The sequence below is a fragment of the Chrysemys picta genome, chromosome 4 (genome assembly GCF_011386835.1).
Source record: "Chrysemys picta bellii isolate R12L10 chromosome 4, ASM1138683v2, whole genome shotgun sequence".
NCBI lineage: Eukaryota > Metazoa > Chordata > Testudines > Emydidae > Chrysemys > Chrysemys picta.
This window is the reverse complement of record NC_088794.1, coordinates 21814382-21829863: the sequence shown is the minus strand read 5'-3', so window position 1 is coordinate 21829863 and position 15482 is coordinate 21814382. Positions and strand designations below refer to the sequence as shown.

Sequence of the window (15482 nt, the reverse complement as noted above, 5' to 3'; positions counted from 1 at the left end):
AATGTGCTGTTCGTAGGAGGCATTTGGATCCATGAATAATCTTGGCAAACTTTCCAATAGTTGTTGTCATTCTAACTCTCTCCATCACTGACATCTCAGTCTATGTCCTTTTCTTCTTTAGTCCCTAGTCCGCCCATATCCATGTTCTCTGAAAACCATATTCACATCCTATCAAAGCTAGTGGTTATTTCTTTGGGTGTCCATGCGTTTGATCCTGCAGACATTTAAGGATATAACTTTACTAACCAGAGCAGGGACTTCAGGATCAACGCCTTGGACTAGCATTATTTATATTCATTTTCCCCTATTTTATCTTTCAAGGGCTTGCACTTTGCACATGGAGTGTTGCACGGGGCCTGGCACTCTGCACACAGGGATTGCATGCACACTTGCATTTTGCACACAGGGCTGGCATTCGCCCATGCACTTTGCACACGGACGTTGCACGTCCCTCTGCCCCGTGCACGTGGCCTAGCCCCAGGCTTGTGCTTTGCACAGGGAATGATGCTCGGGGTCTAGTGCTCTGCACGCCGGGATTGCACGGGTACTTGCACTTTGCACATGCAGCGCTGCAGGGGACCTCCTACTTTGTACGTGCACGTGCCCTGTGCACGCGCATCGCTCCACGCTGCCACGCGCTCCCACGCCGCTTTCCCGCGTATGCCCTGCAACGGAAGTGACGGGGTGAGGCCGAGCCATGAGCAGGATGTGACGTTTTATCCGTGGCCCGCACGAGCCGCTGAAGCCCCGCCCCTAGCACGCGGAGCAGCCATGGCGCCGGGAGGGCAGGCGGGAGGCAGCGGCAGCCCCGGGTCCCGCCGCGAGGGGCTGCGGGACTGGATCCGGAGCGCCTGCCGCTTCGCCGCCGACAGGAACGACTTCCGCAGGTGCTGCCTGGCCGGGCCCGAGCGCGCTGCTGCGGGGAGAAGGGGATCCCCGGGAGCTGTGACAGCGCCCCCCCCCCCGCGGGGAGAAGGGAGACCCCCGGGAGCTGTGACAGCGCCCCCCCCCCAGCGGGGAGAAGGGGGATCCCCGGGAGCTGTGACAGCGCCCCCCCCCCAGCGGGGAGAAGGGGGATCCCCGGGAGCTGTGACAGCGCCCCCCCCCAGCGGGGAGAAGGGGGATCCCCGGGAGCTGTGACAGCGCGCCCCCCCCCAGCGGGGAGAAGGGGGATCCCCGGGAGCTGTGACAGCGCGCCCCCCCCCCGCGGGGAGAAGGGAGACCCCCGGGAGCTGTGACAGCCCCCCCCCCCCAGCGGGGAGAAGGGGGACCCCCGGGAGCTGTGACAGCGCCCCCCCCCCCGCGGGGAGAAGGGGGACCCCCGGGAGCTGTGACAGCGCCCCCCCCCCCGCGGGGAGAAGGGGGACCCCCGGGAGCTGTGACAGCGCGCCCCCCCCCCAGCGGGGAGAAGGGGGACCCCCGGGAGCTGTGACAGCGCCCCCCCCCAGCGGGGAGAAGGGGGATCCCCGGGAGCTGTGACAGCGCCCCGCCCCCAGCGGGGAGAAGGGGGATCCCCGGGAGCTGTGACAGCGCCCCCCCCCCCACGGGGAGAAGGGGGATCCCCGGGAGCTGTGACAGCGCCCCCCCCCCACGGGGAGAAGGGGGACCCCCCGGGAGCTGTGACAGTGCGCCCCCCCCAGCAGGGAAAAGGGACATTCTCCCCTCCCCTCCTTGTGACCTCAGCGTGGGGTCAAGGTGCTTTTCACATGCCCTTGCAGGGATCTGAGCTGTGTGCCTGTAGCTCCCCCCAGGAGTCAGGCCTGGTTCTGTGGCACTTATTGGAGCTGAGATGGGGGAGGCCCTTGGCTCTATATGTGCCAGGGAACTGCCTTGGTCTCATAGGCTGGGGCCCCCATAGCCTGGGAAGTACACACAGGTCTTTAAGCCAAATGGTGCGAGGGCAAGCCTGGCTCGGGGTGTGGTCAGGGCAAGATGAAGACAAGTTAAAGGGAAACATTGGATTCGGTGGAAACTGAAGTTGTGGAAACTGTATCTGGAACGGTGCTAGGTCTGCTCCATTGTTTTCAATAGGGCAAGGCCCCTAAGTGATACACTGAGAGGTGAGAGATTGTAAGGAGAAGCAGTTGTCTGGTAGCCAGAACTGGGGCCTGGCAGTCAAGAGTTTCCTGGGTTCTGTTCCGTTCCCCTCCACCTGGGAGGAGGAAGACTGTGGTGTTGCAGCTAGATAAGGGGATGGGGCATCAGGAGTCCTGCAATCTATGTGTGGCTTTGTTACTGTCTTGCTCTGTGACCCTGGACAAGTGACAGCCTTCCTGGGCCTCTACTTCCACATCTGTAAAAGGGAGGAGGATTGGAGGGGGACGGGGACGGGGCGAGAAGAACCTTTCCTATCTAGTAAAGAGGTTGAGGATGTATGTTTGTTTATTTCCTTTCAAATTTAAAGCGCTTAATACATATTGTTATTCAGAGTAAGAGTCTGGTACTTTAAGGTAAAGATCCCACACATGAGGCAGGTAACATTTATCCTCTTACATTAACATAAATCAATCATCCCAGGGCATATCTAATCATTTTAAGCAGGTGTTGAGGAGAATACACTCCTGAAATACTTAAAAAAAAAAAAAAATCAAATTAGAAACAATTAAATCCTGTTCTCTGCATTTGCCTTTTTCTGTTACCAACATCTCTGGTACGTGAAAAACCTGACATCTGTTTGAGTTCATCTGATCCTGCTGCTTATTCCCTACCTGAAGTCATAATTCTGCTTGCCATAATTGTGGCATCCGCTAGTTACTATAGGAGGGGGGGATAAGCAGCAGGAGCAAATGAGTTCTTAAGACAAACATCCTGTTTTCATGGAAATCTCCCTAATATAGGATGAAGCAGGGGAAATACAGAATATAGATGGGAGCAGAATGGTTTCTAAACAGCAGGCAGCAAAAAAGGGAAACCTCCACCCAAAATTAACATTGTTGCTTCTTCCAGCTACAGCATAGGCTTGGCAATGAGACTTAATATTTGTTACTGTTTTAAAGCTGTCAGTGCTGGAGGTCTTGCTCTGTACATTTACAGTTGGTATTCTAGGTAGGAAACACTTTAATGTAGGCCAGACGCCACCAGTTGCTTCAACAAATCTAACTTACTATGTATTTGTTTCAGAAACCTCATAGTTAACCTGGGGCTTTTTGCTGCTGGAGTCTGGGTAGCCCGAAACTTGACAGACATTGATTTGATGTCTCCTCCACCAGTTGCATAGCAGTGCCAGTGAGGTGAGGAATTACAGTCATTTGAATAATGAGAGGAGACAAACTAATCAGGATAATCAAGGGTTTGGATAAAGGAGCAGCAATAGATATGGGAAGTTCTGGAACTTTTGGATGTGGCAGGATTAAAAGACTGCAGTGCATGATTTTCTACAGAGTCAAGTCCTGGGAACTGCACTTCTGGCTAATTGGGGTTCCACTGTATGGAGCTATCAAACTTCAATATTCAAGTCTGTTTTGGGGAGGAGGAGTGTGCAAGTTAGAAGAGGACTACGGGGCTGCGCAAGAGACTTCTTTAAAGTTCCAGGGCCTACGTCTCAGTTTCAAAGACTTGCATAAATCTGTCTGCGCGTCCTTTGTAGGAGTCTCCCCGCCACTGCTTTATACTACCCCTTAGAGTTGTCAACAGCCTTCCACTTCCTGTGGATTGAGCTCCTCCCCCCTCCTTTTTTCACACCTACTTTGGCAAAGCTGTACTAGTAAATATGTTGGGTATCTAAGACATTCTGATTAATGTAATGTACGGCACAGTCTCAACCTAGCCTTATGGTCAGTAATGGATATTACAGTGAGCCCTGACCACCCAGCTGATTTTTAAGGTTACCTTAAGCTCCAAAATGCCCTTCAAAGGGGCAGCGAAATTCAAATTACATAGATTTTTCCTTGATCTGCATAATTATATAACCAGCTAAACATGCAAAAAAGGTAGGTCTTGTAAAACTACAGATTTATATTGTGCCCTAAAATAGTGTTCAGATACAAGACTGAACACCCCCCAGGCATTACCATTAAGAGAACAGTAAGGTGTTTCACAACTCAAAGTGGCATTCTAGGGGAAAACATGATTACCTTAAGTGTCAGGGGGTACCTCAGTGACTTCGCACCCAATGCCATTTTAATACACTAGACCAGACACTTGGCTCTCTAACCCATCCTTTGTCTGGTCTTTAATTGCAGACGTGAATAAAGTGGACCTGCATCAAGTCTGAAGAGCTTCTCGTCCCAATGTGACAGGATGACCAAAATGATGATCAGAAGAGTCGTGTGGTGTTTGTTGCTTTTGTTCTCGGTAACTAAAAGTTCAGCAGCAGCTCTAAAATTGTATTTTAATTCACGCATAGCTATCATTCTGCAATGAACAGTGATAAGTGAGGAGAAGCCATTTAACTCGTGAGATGTTAGTTGTATGTTCAGTTCACCCCACTGAGCTCAATGTATACTAAAGTAATCAGTTATATTTTCAAGACTTGTGAAGCTGTTTCATATTGAGTTTAATTCTGTACCATGTCTAGAAGATTATTAAATTATCATGTGTGAAATAATGACATTCTACTGCACTGGAATTTTATTCTTTTAATAGGAAACTTCAGCTTACAAAACAAGGTGTAAAAAAGAGTAAAGATTTACAAAAAATCATAAAAACATGATTCATATTTCACACCCAAAAGAGAAAAGAACAAGTCCCAATCCTGTGTTGTAAGCAGGACTTGTCAGCTATTTATTCAAAGGGAAAACAAATTTTTTCAAAGCCCTAGGTAAACTCTAACCACCATAAATGTACACGGATAAATGTTCAGACAGGATAAAGCTGGTGCATTTCTTTTATCTTCGCGGAATTATGATTGTATGTTATACTTGGGGAAGAAGCTGTTTGGTGTTGCATAGCATTTTAGTGCCTTGGACTGGTTCTACTAGTTGCCACCATTAAGTTGTTGTTGGAATCCAGCTGATAGTGGCGAGGCTATTCCATGGGAGGTGAAAGTGATGATATGGAGGACAGGCTCAGAAGCACTGCTACTTTCTAGCTTTAATCACGTGCATTGTCGTGCTACAGCTATACAAACAGTAGCACGCGTTCCAGCCCTGAGCATTTTGCAGCACCACTGCAGCATGGCTTCAGATCCTTTGGAATTTTATGCATGAGTTCATCTATTACTCTGTGTTCAAAGGAGTCTTACATAGCACTGCCTACAGATTTGGGGTTCTGTTTTGTTTTTTGGTGAGGGCCCTTAAGAATGGATGGAGGAAATAAGTCAATTTCAGCTTTATCAAATAGTAAGTTAATTGGAAACAATCTCTGCCTAAATTTTCAGAACAAGAATTCTCGTTGTGAATTTAAGGCTCACTAAACTGGAGACATATCCTCTTCCGGCAAAAATAAAAAGGGGCCTCCGAAGAACATTGAATAGATAGATTTAAACTTGATTCCTAAAGGTTTTTGACTTAACACCCTAACTTCTTCCTAGGACTTGGGTTCAGACAGGGGCCAGGTTATGCAGCTCTAGCATCATAATTCTGTCATGATGAGTTACTGGATGTTGTCTTCACAAGCCTTGGACTGAAATAGAGCTTGTTTAACTTACATAAGATTAGGAGCGGTCCTTCACCAATACATCTGTGCACTGAGCTGGCCTGACAGCTGGACCGTGCTACCAGAAATAGTCGGATTCTCAGCTATCACCTGTGAAAGTCCTTGCAGCTAAGACAGCCTTGTTAATTACCAGAGCATGGTGTGAATCAGCTTATGTAATTATTGATCAGGTAGCAGAAGCCTATAGTACAGCTACACCTAGCTTTGACTTAAAACCCTCGCAAAAGTCACTGAAAAGCCAACAACCTGGCCAAGTTCCTTCCCCCCCTCCCCCCTTCACACTTCGCGTTTCTCACTCTAAAAAGCAAAAGAAACATCCATCCTTCGTTTCTGCTTTCAAGAGAATGTTTAGTGTTAAAAGAAAACTCCGTTCTTTCCAGCCTTTGCAAATATTTAAAGGACAGCAGCCTTCCAAGGATCACCAAGCACTTGGCTGCAGGAACAGTCAGCAAAGTGTTACTTTATAATGGGATTTTCAAAAGTACTTGGCCCTGGTCTAACTGCTCCTATTGAAGTCAATGGTGTAATTCTTATTGATTTAATGGGAGAAGAATTGAGCCCAATCAAGGGCTCTTCAAAATCCCAACCTTAATCACTATTCCATAAAGAAGCTTGGAAATCCATGATCAGAAATTGTAAACTAAGTTTAGCTGTTATGTGAACATTTGTTTAAATCAGATTTTAAAACATTAAGAAGGGGAAGACTATTGGAAAAACATCGAGGGGGATTTTATTTTGGGCAAACAACTTAGCTAACTTTTATAACTTGTTTTTCCTCTCATATGAACTCCCTCTTTAATGGACACTCATAGTTATGGCATTGAGTAAGTGTTTCCCCCTGAATTTGTAAATGCTTATTTAAAGCTAAGTTAAAATGGGTCAGTTCTACTTAACACCTGGGGCTCCTCATGGTGCCAGTATCAAGGTCACTTTTGATTGCCCCTCAAACACTTACTCAAAGGTGAGTTTTCACATATTTTTGTGTGGTTTATTTGAGGCCGGAGGAAATCTGTACCTATGTGAACTTTTAATTGCTGGGCTGAATGATACTGTCAAGTGGTAAGGGCTTTCTAATAAGATTAGGCAAGAGTGTATACAGTTGTAGTCTTGCCAGACCAGCAGTACTGAGTTAGACAGACTTAAGGCGACATTACTTATCCAGTCAGAAAGGTGCCAAGATGTATCTAGGCAACTGTTTAAGTTAAGGGACAGATTCTAGACTAGAGTGCAGAAAAAGTTGGCAGAAAAAGTCATTCACCTAAGGCTCTAGCTTGTCCCTTTTGATAAGATACATTCTTAGGCCTTGTCTACGCCCAAGAGTTGTAGTAGTTTAACTATAGTGGTATAGCTAAAGTGGTACAATCCTCCCTCCTCTCCAGTGTGGCTGCTGTTATACTGATATATACGTATACCACTGCAGCTTATTCCACAAATGAGAAGGGGAATAAGCCATACTGGTATAAGCACCACCACCAGCCACACGTAGGAAGTCATATCACTTTAGTTACTTGTTTTAAAAAAACCCCCAAACTACACAACCCTAACCAAAAGTTATACTGATACAAAATGTGTGCAGACAGGGCCCATTAATATGCAATATACAGTACACTTCAAAAATTACACTCCCAGAGCATGTATTACCCCACCATGTAGACAAGGTCTTAGATTGAGTCTAATTACAAGTACACTAAACGCTGTTCCATCCCAGGCCCTAGATGTTCCTTCTGCTTGTCAAGCAAAAAGTCAGCATCAGAAAGTTCTCTACAGAGTTTAATTTTAACATGAAAAGAATTCAGTTTCTCCCTCTTATCTAAGGCAATAGTTTTCTACCCTGAAATGCATAACCATGATTTTTGAATATTAAATTCAAGTACAAGCTTTTAATTGTGTCTATCCATTCCTTTCTTACCTCCAAGTATTCACAACATGTTTATACAGTTGACCATTGTGGGGTTTAAGCAGGGGACTTCCTTTATATTTTTCTTTAAGTCTCCAGAGAAGTGAGTGGATAGTTTCTGAGAAGAAATAGTTTTCCATTAAATTCACAACCATTAATTCTACAAAAAGTAAGTGGCAGGCCCTCAAGGGTTAGGATTTTGCTTCTGATCAGATTCCATTCTTGGATTTTATGCCCTTCGCCGCTGCCACCACCACCCACCCAAAAAAAAAAAGCATTCACTGCTGGATCCCCTTGTCATTAAACTCTTCCTGCCTCATCCACATATAATCCAAAACGTTTTACAGTGGTCACTTCAGCTTTGTCCATGGGTCGTTTTTTAACTCCTTCCCTTTCCCAAACTCCAACCTGAACAGAATTCAGTAAAAGGGCTGTTCAGACAGTGCCCTATAACTACAATGCATTCTGTATCATGCACAAGCTTCAAACAATAAATAGTTAACAGTGGTTAAAGTCAGTCTTGGGCCCACTGGGCTGGTAATTTTTTTTTTTCCTTTTGGAAATGTAAGTTGAAAACATTTTTAAGAAGACTTATTCCAGTTTAAAAATTCCTTTTGAAAGCATTTTGGCCAACCATACAAATTATTCTTAGAACAACTGGAACTCATACATACACACAAAATAAAATAAGCACAATGGAAGGGATAGCCCAAGGCATACCCTAAAATTAACTATGACAACTAATTACAAATTGGTACAGGTAACATAAGCAGTTTTGATCAGGAGAACTGTGCTGTGGTTTTACAAATTTAAAAACTTGCAAGAATGCTTCACATTCCCACTTGTAAATAAATGGATATCAATATTAATGTAATAGAAACCAAAACCCCTCTCAGTTTAGGTTTTATATTCCCACAGGCAAGAAATTCCTACTCAACTCCTTCCTCCCTGCCTAATCTCAAACCAGGTGCAGAGATTAGACACAAAAGAAGGCAGCATTCAGAGTAGGCATTGGGTTTTACCATCTACTGTTTAAGTAGAGATATTTAGCCACCTTAAACAACCGTGCATCTTGCATATGAAACTGCAGTATTGTGGGATTGTTTGCTACACCGCTAACTGTAAGTCTGTGCAAATAGTACCATGGCAAAGGTAACTATCTCTCTCCCCCTCCCCATTTTAAGTCTCCAATTATCAGTCAATATGTTTAAATCAGAAAGGCCTTTCCAAAACTCCTACTACTCTACCAAAATGCTACAAGTGGAGTTTTTATCCCTCATAGAACACAGGTCTTCTTATAAATAAGGTTATTGTTTTGAGAGGAGTAACCTTACTGACCTGATTGGAAGTGGCCTGAGTAACACAGAAAGAAAATTAAAAAAACAAACATGTTCTGCCTTTGAACAAGTAGTCATTTGAGTTATTACAAACACAGAGATTTCAGACATGTACACCAAAATACACCAAGTTCTGAACTTGCTGGTAAGAACCGTTTTTTTCATTCACATACAGATATGAAATGTAAAAATGTCAATGATACTGAAAAGTACTTGTAAAAAACATACAGATTTGTCTGCCACTTGAATGATGAGAGGGGAAATTCTCTTAAAACTCCCAACTTTTCGGTCCCATGCAAAATGTAATTGGATACAAGGCACCAAATTTAATGAATCATATAAAAATTAGTTCACAAAGCTTTATCAGTAGGTAAAACTAACCCCTTTCCCAGTCTCCCATCCCCACCCCCTTTTTTTCAAATTTTTCATTCTGTAATACTGTCGACCGCTCCCATTTTATGCTGGGGTATTTTGATGGCAGCCAACACCCACTTGCTTGTCTCTCTCACTGGGAGGTAACTAAGCATATTCTATCAGAAACAGAGCTTCTGTATGGCAGAGAGACTATTTATACTAGAAGCCTTGGCTTTTAAAAACAAAAATAATCTCTGCTTACGAGTCCATAGGACACATTTAACATTTTTACCATTTCCAATTTTATTTCTACACTAAAGATGTCTGGAAGTTCTTAACTGTGTGGAGGTGGTCCTGTCACCCGGAAGGAACAATTCCAATATGACAGCTCAGTCCCAGACTGTTTAATATGCATTATTCCATCTACTGCCTCACCTGTGACAATGTTTGAAGTTATCAAACTAGAGTTCATGTAGTCAGTAGACTACAAAAAACTTTGTCAGCTTTCAATATTTTGCATTGAAACTCCTCTTCGCACAGTGCATAGTTTAACTTGGCAGTGCAGGCAGTAAGAGCATAACGTACTGGGAAGTAGTTGTAATTAACTTGCTAGTGGTGAAGTTAGCCTAAAACAATGTTTTCCAACTACCTTAGCAGACCTTGGGACTTAACCTGACCATGAAGTTGTACATTTTAAGATTTTCATATTTAAAAAACTAAGTGAAATAAAGCTGGTTTACTTAAGATTTAAATATATTGAGGAGGTGCTGGTGGTGCCTCCATATTTCAGGTTGCACATACATACGAGTATAAGTAATTCATTAATTTACAGCAGCTTCCTCTGGTTCTAGAGTCCTATCCTGTAAGGTACCAATCACGTTCAACTCCCATTGGCTGTTGCTCAGCACAACAAGCCTCTCAGGAGGCTCTATTCACCTGACAGGATCGGGCTCCTAGAAAGCCACAGGAGCAAAGGTAGGACAGAAAAAAAATGGTGACAATTATTTTTCATCGACTGTAGCACTCTAAGGTTTAAGGCTAGCATTAGTTGCTGCTCCAGAGCCCTACAAATTTGGTCATCGACATCTTTGTTTTTGCATATGCAGCAGCGACCTCTTGCAAAGGGTTTCCATCAAGCTAATCCACTGGTACGGAACAGGCATCATTTCTTATTCGGCCAGTCATTTAAAAAAGAATTGAGATATTAGCCTGCTCCAACAATTTTTTCTTTTTTAAATTGAAGAATTTTAGCTACATATACAGGACCAAATTCTGCTCTTAATTACACCAATTTAAGGAGCTGATTCTGCCAACACTTAGCATGTACATAACTACTCACATGAGTAGTCTTATTAAAGTAAATGGGACTACTTGCATGATTCAGGTAGCTCCCATATGTTATGTGTTTGCAGGATAGGGACCTAAATCGGGAGTAATTCAATTGACTTCAGCTGAGCGACTCTAAATATATGCCAGTGTCTGAGCATAATTTGACTCATAGGATTAAGGAGGGACAACGTTTATTTTATAGGTTACACTTTTGTCAAGCATTCACTTAAGTGGACTTCACTGTAATTGCAAGTAACATCTTCACCTTATTGACCTAGACACGTAACTTCCAATCAGAATTTCTGGCAACCAGGACACTATAAAACAGTGCACAGCGCAGCAGGAGCATTGGGCGATGCTTATATGAAGAAGCCTGCAGTAGACAAATATAAACCAAACAGCATAAAAAATGCTATACGCTATCGCTTCCAAATCAAAGCTAAATATTACAGAAACCTCACAGTGTTGGAAAAAGCAAGTTTAATTTAAAGTATAATTATTTCCTTCCCTACCAGGGTAAGTCATTTTTTCTGACTGCAATTTCACCACATCTCAGCACTACTGGGTTAATGTCATATGGAGAGGCCACTAATCTCAAAAGATGTCAACAGCAAATGCTACAAATCTGCTTGGGAAATCTGATACATTGATGGCTAAATGTACACCCTCCTTCCAGCCTCCCTTCCCTCTCTGCAAGCTACTCAATTCAAGTGACAACTGTATTACTACCTGAATTCAAATATTAATGCAACACACTCAGTCAAAAGATGAGCATTCATAGTGATAAGTCTAGGCTCACTGCAGTAACAATTGTAATGTTGCATTGTGGTTTGCCTTTATATCATAGACTTTTTTACAACAGGGTTACCATGGCAGGAGTTTTCAGAAAGTAAATTTGCCATTATGGTCATCAGTCATGGTAAACTGTGACTGCAGTTTAAAAGCAAATAATCTACTTTCTGTTAAATAACAGATCCAATTTCATCTTAAAAGTATTGATAGGCTTGGAAGGATAAGCAGTGCTTTGGAAAATATCAATTTCTCCCTCCACCCCAAAAAAAAAGATTTAAAAAGGTATTTTAACGCTTCAGCTTTCTCTTCTCTACTTTTTTCTTTCAAATATTGTTTGGACTAATAAGTATGTACTTTTTGTATTAGCAAAGAACCAATCATGCTTATAAATATTTGATAATCACAACTGCATGATTTTGTTTCAAAATCTTACGGAGCTCAACTTTTACATTCCGTGGGCCAAATTTGGACTGCAGTGAATTCAGTGGAGTTGAATCGGCTTACATTCTGTCTTAATTTGGCCCATTACATTTTGAAGAGTTACTATCTATGGGGTTTGTTTTTATTTCCTTGAATTGCCCCCCCAAAAATCAGTACCTACACATAGGAAATAAACAAATACCTGTCAGAATTCATAAGAAATAAAAATCAATTCCTTCCAAGCCTAGTTACAGATAAGGCTTAAAAAAAAAAAACCACGCACAATTTCATTAGCACCTATGGGACTGCCTCACATTGCTTTGCTTCCAGTGAGTAAAACGGTAGAATTTTGAAATTACAGTTACTAGCAAAACAAAACCAGGCGATTTTTGTAGTCTCCAAAGCAACGTGTTGCTCAGACATACAGGAAACATGGATTCCCGAGCAACTCCCACTCCCCAGGACAATGAAGACCAGTGTCTCCTTGAGGTGACACGCTCAGTCTTTGCTCTGGTGACAGGAAAGGAATTGGTTGCCTGCCCTGCCGTAGTGCTCCCTCCCTCCCTTCTGGATAGTTGAGAGTGATTAACAACAACCTGAGAAGAGAGTCTGTTTTGCTCTTAAGACAGGAGGTTAATTGTCATGATAGCGGCAATGGCAAGAGGGTATTACTTCAGGAAATTTATCCCACCCTCTAGAACAATAGGATGGGCTGGCTCTGCCAATTAGTTTATGTATGATGGGCAAATGCTGACAAGAATAAAAGGAAATAGGGAAAGAAGGAAAACCAATGATTTCAGGACTTTTTACCTGGATTCTAAGTTTAAATTTCTGAGGTTTAAAATGTCCCACTGGAACACTGGATTTTTAAATTGTTTCCACCTTAGCCATCTCCACCAAACAAGACTGACTGCACAGGGAACAAGAAAACCTCTTTCAAACTCTCAGGTCTGATCTCTAAAATTGAACATGGACAGCACAATCCTCAAACTAAATAAATGTTTGAAGTGTGGTTCTACTGAGAAAAGGGACTAAAAATGGTACCGTGAGGTCCTATGGTTGCTGTGTTTCAGTGATTTCTATATCAAGCTCAGATTGCAAGTATAAAGATGTTTTTATAAGTCTGCAGCTCTGCAAACTCAAAGTGGGATTTGAGAGCCAAGCTATCACTTGAAATAAAGATGTGGCTGGCCAAATTCTATCCTCCATAATATCTATGCAACCTCATTGTCTTCAAACTTGCAGAAGTGTAACAGATTGGAATTTAGTAAGCAATTCTATTTATGCACAAAAAGAAACAAAATCCAGCCCACTCCCCTATAGCTGTGTTGGCACTTTAGTGCTAACAGGAGTAAAAAACAACTCACCCTTATTTTTGCTGCTAATATCTGCAGACAGGATTCGGAACATGTACAGGGGGCAGATCTGATCAATCAGAAGGTTTCACTTTTACATGATCTCTCTCCAGAGCAGAACCACATTGATCACATTGTGTATCAGAAGTGAACACTAAATTTCCAAGTCCATTCAGTCCAGTTAAAGAAAAATGCTGCCATGTGGTGTACCAATGCTATATTTAGGCCCTGTCAATACTAAGAAAATGATCCGTTGCTAGTCCCTTCCTCTGCTGGTGTTGTCCTATCTGCACTAATCTGTTTTCAAAATGTTTTCAACACTGTTACAGACAATGTAAGGCCTGGTGGAACGTTTTCCTAGGGCAAAGGGCCTTAGAAGGCTCTCCAGCAAGAATGCCTTTTGGAAAAGTACAACTCCACCTATTCAAGATATTTTTGGGAAATTGAAGTCATTCAGATAAACACAGGTGGGAAGGGATTGGGTAAGTGATTCACACCAGAGAATATAATTGACAACAAGGGAATGAAGCTTAAATGAGATTCTACTGTACCTCTTTTTTCTGGAGATTTTTTTTGTAATCAGTATTAATTACTAGCGAATTTGGGAGTCAGTTGTTTGATAGGTTTGTATTCTGGTTGAACAAATGGGTTATACTTACTTTTACATGCTTAATTTAATTTCTGTTTGAAATAAGATGAATGATACTAGGCATCTGTGGCTGTTTTGAGGAAAGTGAGTTTTACCAATTAAAAAAAAAAAAAAAAAATTCTGACCACAATTTTATATGATGGAATTGCACAGCCTGATGCACATTTTTCTGGACCCTGGGGTGGCAAACGTGGTGATTTGATCTGTTCCTGCAGTAAGCCTTTATTCCTACAAAGAGGAATGATGTGTGAACACCAATGGTTTAAAAAAACTGAGAGAGTCAGTTGAGTTATTAATGCTTCCCATCATGGGAATGTCAGTCTTCTGTCCTTATCGCTGTTTTTGGACGGCACCTGAGCTTGGAGTTGTGTTTCTGAGATTCCTGCTTTGCCCTGCACTGTTCTTTGAGTGTAAAAAAGAATGTAGGCCTGGGTTTTGCACACCTCCTCCACACTACATACATTCAGTTTGGAATCATTGCAGTGGACCCAAAAACCTAGGAACCAAAGGAAGAAAGAGGACATTAGTAACAAGACCTTAATCCTTTTGATTGTCTCTTATAAACGAACCCTTAAAAAAAAAATCACAAGAAATGGGAATTTTCAGGGGAGGGGGAGAAGAGGGGTGTTTTAACCTGGAGGTTAGCAGGCTTTCATAGCATTTCTATGCTGTTTACCACTATCTAGTTGAGCTGTAACTTGATTTTATATTATATCCTTAAAAAACCTCCTCAAGTAATGAAAACTAAAAACTTTCAAGACAGGCACAGTTATAATTCTCCATTCTCTGTAATAAGGTGGGGAAGAGTAGTATCAATACCCATGCTGTGGAAAGAGATAAGTGTTCAGGAATTTAGAAAAAAAACCAACATTGTGGATGTTATTCATGAAAAGTCCAGCTTCAGTTTCAGCACATTTTCTGTGTTGTTATCTTCCCTTCCCAAGTAGGGTCAGAAAGATGCCAATCAGAGCAGCACAATCAAGTTACATAGCACAAGAAAAATGAAATGCTGATGTTACAAAGCAAGCAGTAAAGCCATCCCAGTGGGCTACAAGGGAGGGAAAGGAAAAAGCAGTCTTTGGTCCTTATGCAAATACATGCTACTAGCAATACGCTCTGGAAATAAAGCTATGGAATGGCAAGAAATTTTATTTAAAACAACTCTGACTATAAACCTTTAAAATACACTAAGTCTATGGAACAAAATATTAAACAGACTTTTAAAATCTGTTTCCCCAGTAATAAGGCACACGCACCTCCCTCTGTGTTGTAGCAATATGCTGTGTAGTGTCCTGAGCCAAACCCTTTACCATGATGCATCACCACAGCGGAGAGGTCATAGACAAAGGTCTCTTTGTCAAGAGAGGAGAGAGAGTCCCTGCAGCAGTAAGGTTCCATGTTTAATACCTGGTCAAAGAGGACATGGACCCCAATCTTCTCACGGTGATTACGTCCAGACCACCTGCAACACAAATGCATGCAATCAAAATAAACCCCCCCAGACACTCAAGGACTTTACAAAGAAATAAAGTGGTAGGGAGCTGGGGAAAAGTGGGGATGGGACCAGTAACCTGCTGCTACTAAGAGATTTTGAAGAATTTTCACTGCTGGGGAGAGGTAGACATTAAATATGTTTTTCTTCTTGCTCCCACTCTGAAGTCTATTATAGTTTGTAGACTGGTGTGAAATAATCCCAGGAAATGCTCCAAGTGTAATATAGCCCCATATAAGTGTGGTCTGAGCACCACTTACGA

At 42.6% G+C, this 15482-nt stretch overlaps 2 protein-coding genes across 11 annotated transcripts in view; one reads left to right on the top strand and one right to left on the bottom strand.

The window, feature by feature from the left end:
• Positions 1–725: 725 nt before the first annotated feature.
• On the top strand, positions 726–4549 carry TOMM6 (translocase of outer mitochondrial membrane 6). 2 transcript variants are annotated; one of them, XM_065591605.1, is made up of 3 exons: positions 726–887; positions 3121–3225; positions 4182–4549. In XM_065591605.1, exons 1-2 carry the CDS (start codon positions 772–774, stop codon positions 3215–3217), a joined length of 213 nt encoding a protein of 70 aa, XP_065447677.1. In that variant the 5' UTR covers positions 726–771; the 3' UTR covers positions 3218–3225; positions 4182–4549. The 2 variants fall into 2 exon arrangements, with proteins under 2 accessions (XP_065447677.1, XP_065447678.1); XM_065591606.1 differs by having other exon boundaries at positions 3121–3230.
• Positions 4550–4562: 13 nt separating this feature from the next.
• Positions 4563–15482, bottom strand: part of USP49 (ubiquitin specific peptidase 49) — a 59070-nt gene continuing 48150 nt past the window's right edge. For 7 of the 9 annotated variants that reach the window (XM_042849056.2, XM_005308285.5, XM_042849057.2 and 4 more), the window contains 2 exons: positions 14985–15190; positions 4563–14224 (listed from right to left, as the gene is read on the bottom strand). In XM_042849056.2, the coding sequence (XP_042704990.1) occupies positions 14034–14224; positions 14985–15190 (397 nt within the window). In that variant the 3' untranslated portion in view covers positions 4563–14033. The remainder of the gene's footprint in view (positions 14225–14984; positions 15191–15482) is intronic. The other 2 variants (XM_065591576.1, XM_065591577.1) reach the window with 1 other exon arrangement.

Coding starts and splice junctions, on each gene's coding strand:
- TOMM6 (XM_065591605.1), top strand. CDS start 772: ATGGCGCCGGGAGGGCAGGCGGGAGGCAGCGGCAGCCCCGGGTCCCGC. Junction 888..3,120: donor GACAGGAACGACTTCCGCAG/GTGCTGCCTGGC, acceptor TATTTGTTTCAG/AAACCTCATAGTTAACCTGG.